The sequence below is a fragment of the Thalia democratica genome, chromosome 5, assembly GCF_965202585.1.
Source record: "Thalia democratica chromosome 5, ktThaDemo2.hap1.1, whole genome shotgun sequence".
Lineage (NCBI taxonomy): Eukaryota > Metazoa > Chordata > Thaliacea > Salpida > Salpidae > Thalia > Thalia democratica.
This window is the reverse complement of record NC_139169.1, coordinates 43,684,886-43,695,115: the sequence shown is the minus strand read 5'-3', so window position 1 is coordinate 43,695,115 and position 10,230 is coordinate 43,684,886. Positions and strand designations below refer to the sequence as shown.

At 24.1% G+C, this 10,230-nt stretch overlaps 1 protein-coding gene across 2 annotated transcripts; it reads right to left on the bottom strand.

Annotated features, from left to right (window-relative positions):
* Positions 1-688: 688 nt before the first annotated feature.
* On the bottom strand, positions 689-9,724 carry LOC145836098 (coiled-coil domain-containing protein 43-like). Of its 2 annotated transcripts, XM_082943901.1 has the most exons (8): positions 9,632-9,724; positions 9,386-9,564; positions 8,987-9,157; positions 8,380-8,473; positions 8,236-8,313; positions 5,358-5,447; positions 2,107-2,219; positions 689-1,101 (listed from the first exon to the last, which is right to left on the bottom strand). In XM_082943901.1, the coding sequence occupies exons 3-8, from the start codon at positions 9,140-9,142 to the stop codon at positions 1,012-1,014; spliced, it is 621 nt and encodes a 206-aa protein (XP_082800027.1). In that variant the 5' UTR covers positions 9,143-9,157; positions 9,386-9,564; positions 9,632-9,724; the 3' UTR covers positions 689-1,011. The 2 variants fall into 2 exon arrangements, with proteins under 2 accessions (XP_082800027.1, XP_082800026.1); XM_082943900.1 differs by having other exon boundaries at positions 9,386-9,713.
* Positions 9,725-10,230: the final 506 nt, after the last annotated feature.

The following is a 10,230-nucleotide window of genomic DNA, read 5'->3' as shown; positions in this document are numbered from 1 at the left end:
TATTTTATCAACTACAATGTATTTTATCATTTACATGTATTTCATTAACTACAATGTATTTAATTAACTATATTTTACTACAACGAAATAACTCAGTAACTTAAAATTTTAAGCTAAAAATATACTAGCCATATAACTCTATGCTTGACTAATAAAAATTTTTATAGAAGTATTTAAAGAGGAAATGCCAAAAAAGAAACTTAACTATTTATCTAATAGAAAATAAGGGCACATGTAATACTCGTTGAAAATATAATTGAGTGAACTAACTTTCAAATACTTATTTTTTCTATACAGCTCTTTATTTTTTGTAATTTTGTTAATTTATTAAACTGCCCTGATCATAACTAAAAATAATAACAATAATAAATGATATTTTTAAAAATTATATTGTTCTCATACCATAACTTGACAAACTAGTGAGAATTCATTAAGTTTTTGTTTGAAAAAACACTAGTTAAAACGGTATTAATTTTTTAATATTTTGTTTTGTCAATTACATTAAAAATGCCGGCAAGATAAGATAGTGAAAGAATACTTTTAATTTTCACATTACACATTTATATAATCAAAAAGAAGGTAATAGTAAAATCAAACCTACCTAATAATTACTTTTTTAGTCTGTTAATAAATTAGTTTACAAAGTAGTAAACTTAAATTATTCTTTTGTTTAAACACTTTGGAATTTATTAAATACAACAACTAATCGCTTAAAGCAAATTATTAGTATAAATATTACTGTTCATCAAGTTCGATTATTTTAGCACGTTTTTAATATAAACATGTCAACTTTCTTAAATGCAACTTGTAAATTAGACTAAGTCCATAAAAACTAAGTGCTATTAAAGGCACAGACTTTGAAATAATTAGCAAGAAGACTAAAATGTGTTTTCTAGGTAAAGGAGGCGTTTAAATTTGAAATAAAACTTCTTTAGAGATTCAAGGCAAATACACAGCACTGTAAAAATACTTGAAATATTAAATAAATTTCCTATGAAAAAGTGAACTAAATTATTTTCCACTCCTTTCCTTCTTTTGTGTTCTTTTCTTTTCATTTTCTTTTCTTTCTATCTTTTTTAATTTTTGAACCTCCAAATCCATCTACAATGAAAATATTAAAAAATAAACTTTAGCTAAATCTTTTATTTGTAGTTTTTAAGGTTATTTAGAATTCAATTTTATGAAAATAAATGTCTAGCTTACTTGCAACTAACATTTGTAGATCAGTAAAATAATTTAAAGCTTTTAAATGATTAGATAACAAAAATAAATATAAATTAATTTTTGTTAGTAAAAAAACATTTACCTAGGTAGTGATTTCTATTTATAATAGTTTTCTTTCAGTTTAAAAAATCTCGACACCTTTTTTTTTTAGATTCAAAACTTGTTTTTCTACAGATCGATTGTAGTTAGTCTAATATCATTACAAAAAATAATGATATATAAGTGTTTAGTTTAAACAACTATTCAAAATATGATTGATATACATTTGATAAAAAAAGCTTTTAACTTTTTCGATTTGTACTGAATACATTTTAAAATAGCGAGAATTGTTTCACTGCTACGTAAAGTGAAAAAATAAAGCAACAAAAAGTGTAAAACTTATATATTCTTCTTGTATATTTAAAAACCGTAAATTTTATTTTGTCTAAATCTATTACACAAAAAGATATACTTTATTTTGGTTGAAAAAGTTCTAATATCAATAAATTTAAATGTAAACAATTTAAAATCAATAGCTCAGAAATGTAACTCAGGTACGAACTTAAACTGTAATCTAAAAACAAACTATGCAATAAAAAGCTATATTGAAGTTTTATTTATTCAAAGTTTAGGGATATAAGATTTTTAAATTATAATATTTACCATAAGTGAATTAGGTTTCATCAAAATTTTGTAAAAGAAGTCTTTTAAAGAGTTTAAACCTCTTAACTATCATTTTTTTTGTAATATTTCATTATAACATGTTTGTAATACTAATAACCCAAAAAAAATTATACTGCTACTAACATTGCTAAACCACTGTTTAAATCTTGATTAAAATTTCAAAGTTAAAAAACTTATTTTAGACAACTTCATGATATAAAAACTTTAACATTATGAAACCTTATCTTTTTCCTTCTTCATCATAGCTTCTTCCTTTCTTTTTTCCCGCTGAAGTTTCTGCTGATTGGCAACATTTTGCACGTTTTCATTCCTACCAAACTTTCCACTGCTTTCTGTATTTATGCTTAAATTATTAAACTTTGTTATTTATAAAACTTGAAAACTGTAAATATAATTTTAATAAATACTGAAATAACAATATTAAATTTCATTATAATTTACAAACTAATAGTTTTAATTGTGTACTTAATTGCAATATTTAATTTGCACATAAAAAGCTTTGGCGATCATTAGAAATTGTTATGCGTCTTTTAAACAGGGTTCGTGCGCGAATTTTTTTTCATTTAGCCTGACTGAGAAAAATTTAGCCTGACATTTTTTTTAAAGTAAGGAAAATCCCCTTTAGAAGTCATTTTAAGTATTAATTGGTTTTGATTAGTAATATTGTAGTCTCCGACTTCAACCAGCTTTATCTCAAAAATATTTTGAGCTTTAAAAATCTGGAAAAAGCAACTCATAGCTTAGTTACAATTCAATAAAATAAGACTAAGTTGTGTAAAAAGTGATTGACCCCTCTATGCCCTTAACATAACAAATTCAGTGATATTTTCAAAATAAGTGTTATATATAATCTATCACTAGTGTAAAAATTTAATACACATTATTAATCACAATTTTTCAATTTAATTAAGCACTAAGTAAAAACATTATAACCAGAAAATTTATAATAAAACAACGTGCATTGTTGTGTTTTATTAAAATTTAAAATGAAACGCTTACATGAGTATTAAAATAAGTAAAAAATGTTTATTATAGTATTCTGACTAATTCTTAAAATTGATACATAATTTTAATTCCTAAACTCTAAATAAATATAGTGATTGTTGACGTCGTTTCAGATTTAAAAAGCTTACACTTAAATAAAAAAAATACCTTTAATGTTTTGTTATTGTAAAGAAAAAAGAATTGTAACTAAAATTTGTACTCCCACAAAACTTAGTACTTATATATTAAAGCTAAGTTTTAGTCTTGTGAATATCTCTAATAACAAAACAGTAAAATATATGAACAAACTGCTAAGAGTTTCAATCTAAAAAGTATTTGGTATATAGCCTTTAAATTAGAAATTAAAACAGTTCAACCAGCTAAGCTCTGAAAAACATAGCAGATGTAAAGAAATTCAAACTAACAGCTAAGTTGTTGAACTAAACTGTAATGTTTAAACTGTATTTTACTAATGAATTTTCATAATTATGACGTATATAATCTACTCAAAGCAAAATAATGAAAATTCTTAAAAGTTTTTTACAGATTAAACAAAAGGTCTTAAGCATTTACTTTTACAAATACTGACTGATTTTGTCTTAAATAACTAAATCTTTATTTAGAAACAAATTCACATTTTATTTGATCTTAAAAAGATTTCTCAATTTTTTTTAATCAAAAATTTTCAAGCATTTTAAATGAGAAAAACTGAGATTCTCAAATTTTTTAATAAAAAAACTGATTTAGCCTGACTTAGCCTGACGCGCACGAACCCTGTTAAAACACTCAATAAAAATAAAATTTTAATAAATTACTTCTATGCAAAGATTTATTATTAAAAAACAAGTGAGTGATAAAGGTATTGCTTATAACTCTATAACTTTTATAATAAAAAAATAATAAGTCAAAAATAGCATGACTTTTTAATATGGGGTTTTTAATTACATTAAGTCACCTCTCGCGAATCTACGCTTTCGTTTAGTTACTCATTTTAGAAAACTCATAAATTATAAAAAATAATTAGTGCCTTCCATAAGAAACCTAACGATCTCTATGGTTTTGCTCTTTGTGTTTTAGGCGTCTTAGCCCCTTTATTACCTTTAAATCAAACAAGGTACAATGTTCAATTCCTCACAATATTTAGGGTAGGAGTCAGATATGCACGAAGAGACACTTTTGCACAAAGGGTCACTTTTGAACAAAGACACTTTTGCACATGGGTTCAATTTTGAATTTTTTTAAATCTATCTTTTTTTTAAGTTATCTAATATTTTTAAATATTAATTTAACTAACACTGTTACCCCTAACCCTTACCCTCGGTCAGTAATCTTTTTTCTTATTGTTATCATTTTTTTTTATTAGTTATAATTTATTTTTTTATTTTTACTATCACTGTTACCCCTAACCCTTACCCTCGGTCAGTAATCTTTTTTTCTTGTTATTATCTTTTTTTTTATTAGTTATTATTTATTTTTTTATTTTTACTATCACTGTTACCCCTAACCCTTACTCTCCGTGGAAAATTTTTAATTGTTATTTATTTATTTTTCTTGTTTTTTCTTAATAATAATTGTTATTAGTTATTTTTTCATCCTTATTTTTACTATCACTGTTGCCCCTTATCCTCGGTCGGTAAATTATTTTTTCTGCTTTTTTTATTTTTATTTTTTTATAATGTTTTTCTTTTTTTAATTTTTACTCTCGTGCAAGATTGACCCTTTGTGCCTATTTGATCTTTTGTGCAAAAGTGTCTTTGAGCATATTTGACACGTTCCCCAATATCTATGACATTTAGTTTCATTTAAACTCAATAAATCTCTTATTTTTAGTTAATTTATTCCTTGCCCACCTACAATCAAACTTGCCTTGCACGGTTATAGATAAAAATCTTACTCTATACAATACAAAACAGATGGGTAAGGAAAAACGTAGAAAAAAAGTATTTCGTATAGACATTAACAATCATAAAAAATCATAAAAATTTTTGCATATATGTACAACTTGAATAGAAACTATTTTTGTAAATAAAAAAGTAAAAAAGTGTCCAAACTGTATTTTATCACGTTCATTATAAGAAAGTAACCAATATGGTACCTAATAATAGTTTGCTACCTCTTGTTTAGTTACGCATTTTTGCTGTTGACACAATGTGCGTAAATTTGCAAAGGTTACTGTACTTGTATTTATCTTATTCATTAAACTAACATATAAATTTATTATATAGCAGTTGAAATTAAACATATAAGGGAAAGAGTAAAATTTGTTTAACGATTTAGGGATAAAATGTTAACTACTATAATAAAGCTTAACTTTTTTGTTTTAAATCTTTAACTATTAAAATATGCACTACTTATTTGTAACTCTTTGATAAAGTTTGATCAGTGTTAAATGAAAAGTACAGTTACCAATTTACATTATAAAACACATTTATTACTATTTTTAAACTTTACTTGCTTGCATAAATATACTTATTAATTTCAAAAACCTTCATCTGAATCATCAATTTCTTCATCAGATATTTGTGAGTACCTCATCATCAGCGATTGTTTTATCAGATCTTCTTCTTTTGAAAGACCTTATGAAAAATTAAGTAACATTATATATGCAGCTTTTGAATAGATAATGATCAGTTTTATACAGGTGGTCTAGTTTAAGAGCTTATAGGTTAATCTGAATTTATTAATTACTTTAAAACAATTTTCTGCCATATTCGTAATACCAACTTGAAGTATGAAGTATAAGTGTTAACTATCTTTTAAAACTGTACTGTTTTATTTTGCCCAGCATTGTTTTATAATAAAAGTTAGTAACAGAACCAAAATATATAAATTTTTTAAAGACATTTTTAAGACTTTGTTATGTAACTTAAACTTTTTTAAGGAAGAACTAAAGTTTTTTTTTTAACTTGAACTTGAGGTATATAAAAAGGGGTTCAAATTGTTTTAATTTAACAAAAGCTTTTAGATGACCTGTATACTTTAATAACTATCTTAATTTTTATATTGTAGAAAAATAAATTATTTTATCATCCATATTCTGATTAATTTAAAATATACTAACATCTCATTTGCTTTTTTTAAAAAGAACTTAACTTTTGCTTCAATACTTTATTATTTTAAAGGCTATATTTTTATAAACTAAATTACAAAAAAATATTCATTTTAAATTTTAACAGTTTGTCTTAGAAACAGTCTTATATTAAATAATTTTGATACTTATTAGTATTTAACTTAAAAAGTCTTAAAAACGTGTTTTTAACAATTATTTAAGTGTTAAGTAGTGTTAAACCTACTTAGTTAGTATTTCAGTTTAATTTCCATTAAGAACCATATTATCATTCAAAAAAATAAATTTTAATTTTTTCAAGGTCTAAAAAGTGTCTATGTAGGTAATATTATAACCTACAAAACAAGATCAAGAAGTAAAATTTAAGTGGACTCTCTTTTCTTTATACACTGTAATTACAAACATTGGTTTTTGTTTTAACATAAACTGTTATTTTTTATTCCACTTCCTAAAAATTCAGTTTTATAAGTCACAGTACATAAACTATTTTTGAAATTGAAAACTATCTGAACTAAAACTTTTTTTTTAACTTCCAGCTATTATATTTTTAATCCTTGAAATAAAATACTAATGTTTCTGCCAAAAAAGTAAATTAATATATAAAAAACTTTATTATAGATTCCTTGAAATGTAACTAAACTCAAAGTCATTCAAGAATTTTTTGTCTTACTAAATTTAGTTCAACCTTTATGAAAACCCAAGACAACAAATGGAGAAGTATATAAAATTATACTAACTAATTTTTGAATTTATAAAATAAAATTGATTCAGTCTAAGGGCATAGGGGGTGAAATACCTTTTTTTGAAATTTGATCTCATTTTATATAGATTTTACTAAGCTACAAGACGCTTTTTATAAACATTTAAAATTCAAAATAGTTTTTGAGATATAGCTGGTCGTTGGAGGCAACAATAGGATCCTTACGGGAGGTGCAAACTAAAAAGGCAAATAACTAGAAATCACTAAAAATCTATCTTCTCTTTTGTTTTTTGACAAAACTACCTCAAAATTTCTGGAAGTGTTTCTTGATATATTTAGAAAATTCTGTCGCAATAAATTTTTAAAAAACTAAAAAACTTAAATTTTATATAAAAAATAAACAAAAAAAACTGTTTTTTTTTTATTATTTTATATATAAAATTTTAACTTTTTATTTTTTTGAAATTCCTTCCGACAGAATTTTCTAAATTTATCAAGAAACACTTCCTGAAATTTTGAGGTAGTTATGTCAAAAAACATAGGAGAAGATAGATTTTTAGTGAAATAGTCTATTTTTGCTGTTTTAGTTTGCGCCTCTCATAAGGAACCTATTGTTGCCTCCAACTTTGACCGGCTATATCTCAAAAATAATTTTGATTTTTTTTTATCTGTAAAATAATTTTTTTAGCTTAGTAAAAACTATATAAAATAAGGTCAAATTTCAAAAAAAAAGAGTGTTTCACCCCCCTATGCCCTTAATAGATAAATTTTAACTTTTCATATTGATACAGAAATTAACAAGAATAGGTATGGAAAAAAAAATTAGAAAGTGAAAGTAGTAAAACACCATTAGAATTTGTAAACAAAAATAAACTACTTTAAATATTATTTCTGTCAAGTATAAATGCATTAAAAAAAACTTATAAACTCTAAAATTCATAAGTTTGCAAATTGAAATTATTTTAAAAATATACATAACTTTTGCATCAATGCTCTTAATTTCAATACTCAGCTTATTAATACTTAAGTTTAAATGCAAATCATCATAAAACCTTCTTATTAAGTATCTAATAAATTGATAAAAAATGGTACTAGTTTCTTAGACATAAAAATAAATTAGTTGTTAGATAATAGTTTTTTATATATTTCTATAAAAATAGTGTATATATTACAATATACTGACAATTCCCAACCGTGATCATTTCCCACCCGCGCAAAATTACCACCCATTTTTTTTTTGCTTTATTTTTTATTATTTTTATTTATCCACTTTTTACTATCACTGTTACCCCAACCCTTACTCTTTGTCGGTAAGCGGTTCTTGGATTTGACCAGGTGGGAAATATAATCACGGATTGGAAATGAGCAGTTCCAAAAAAATTACTATCTTAATAATTAAAACTTTATGCTTGAATAGGACAGGTGGAGTTTTTTACACTAACTTTAAAAACTATACCATATGTAAAATTTCAAATATTATAATTTAACATATTAAAACTTTAAGTTCTTTTTTTAATCACCTCTTTGTCTTTTTCAAAATTTACTAAATAAATTAAGTTATTCTAAATTGCAAAATAGAATATATAAATGTTCTTACTTTTTCCCTTTTTCTCAATTGTTTGTTTTTGTGCAATATTTATTTGCTTGTTAAATATTTCATTCAAGTTTGATTCACCTGTTGAAATTTGAAAAAAAAATAATATTGTTTAACACACAGTATGTATTTTCAATTATAACTTGCCTTTTTCATTTGGTAAAGAATCTACTTTTTCAGAGTTGCTGAGTTTTTTCCACATTTGCACAATTTCATTACTGACATTTTCTAAAGGTTGGTCCTGTTATCAATATATTTGAATTAAAAAATATATAAACTAGACATAGTAAATTATCAAAATGTTAAATAGTATTTAATAACCACTAAAACATACGTGAAAATGTTTTGTAAACTTTTACAACTTAAGACAACACTTAACTTTTTAACTTAAATCAAAAAGCTTGTAGTACTATAAAAACATGGTGATTGGTCTTACAACATAGTTAATTTATAAATGTGTAAACCATATTGATTCTTAGTTTTATTAGATAACATAAATAAAATAAAAAAACAAAAAAAAACTTCAAAGAAATTAGTAATCAACCCAAAAAACAAGTTTGCCAGCATTTGTTTGCAGCTAGTTCACTGTAAAAATAACATTGATAGTTAAACAATTTTAAATAAACAATAATTATGAAAAATAATATGTCAAAATAATAAACTTAACTCTTGATAGTTTAAGTTCAAAAAAGAAAAATTAACAATACAACTTTTTCAATTCATCAAAATAAGCTTTTCATATCTTAAAACTTACTGAAGAAGCCTCTAATGTTTCTTGGATCATCTCAAGAATTTCGTCTTCACTTTGGTCTTCATCTTTAAGAATTTCTTGAATGTAGTCCAAATAGGTGTCACAATCTACATTAAGGATAGTCAACTTTTCTGATAAATATTTTTCAAACTCAGCCATATTACAACAAGCACTCTGTAAAAAAGGCTTATTTCACAACAGTTTACATAGGTAGTTGTTCAATTAGATTCCAAAAACCAATAGCATCCATATTTAAAAAATACAACATTAATATTAAACCGGCCTACACCAGCAAAAAAGTTTCTGACTACTTCAGCAACAACAGTAAATGCTTAGAAGTAATTGAGGCAAATGTTATTTATAAATACACCTGCTCTGCAGATCAGAGCATCTCTTACTTACATTGGAGAAACATCACGGCAAATATTCTGACAAATTACAGACCACTGCGGAACAGATAAAAACAGCGCAATATTTGAACATCTTTTTTATTGCACACCCTGTTAAAACTCTGACATAGTTCAAAACTAAGCAAAGCGAACTCTACAGCCTGGAATCAATATTGATTGAGGAAGAGCGACCTAATTTAAATACCCAAGTAGCATTAAATTAAAAACAAAATTATTAACAATCTATTAATAAACATACCTTTACTTTAGTTTTATTTGCTAAATCTCTAAACTTTGTATTTATTTGAATTTATTCATACATCATAATTTAAAGTTATTTTTTAAGCTGTTCACTTAAAAAAAAAATTTCAAATTTCATTTAAAATTTATCACTTGAGAATGAAACTTGTATAGTTTTGAAAAGCTTTGTGTAATAAAACATAAAACAAAATGAGTGATCTATTGATATTAAGCTGCAAATGGTATATAAAAAAAGCTACCTTACTTCAAAATATTTTAAAATAATCTCTATTACATATTACTATACTTTTTTCAGCTTATCAGGATAAGATTATCAGAAAAAACTAAGGTTTTTTAAACTCTGTTTCATAATCAACAATTCTGTAGAAATTTTAAATTAACTGCCCCTTTAATTAGATGTAAATATTAGATAGTTTTTATAGTTTGCACTTTAATAAGTTACATGTTTTTTAATAAAACTAACTATTTCTAAGAACTAGATTTACTATCAAATATTTTAAAAGGAATATATATTTAATCAACTTTTAAGCTAAAAATTACATACTAGCTAACGGATTCTTTGAATAGTTTTATTTAGGTAGTTATAATAAAAAGTTT

What these genes read in the sequence shown, in the direction of transcription:
- LOC145836098 (XM_082943901.1), bottom strand. Translation starts at nt 9,142, where the DNA reads ATGGCTGAGTTTGAAAAATATTTATCAGAAAAGTTGACTATCCTTAAT. An exon ending in TTCTTTACCAAATGAAAAAG is followed by an intron (nt 8,314 to 8,379) that starts GCAAGTTATAAT and finishes AAATTTCAACAG; the next exon opens with GTGAATCAAACTTGAATGAA. An exon ending in AATTGATGATTCAGATGAAG is followed by an intron (nt 2,220 to 5,357) that starts GTTTTTGAAATT and finishes GCATAAATACAG; the next exon opens with AAAGCAGTGGAAAGTTTGGT.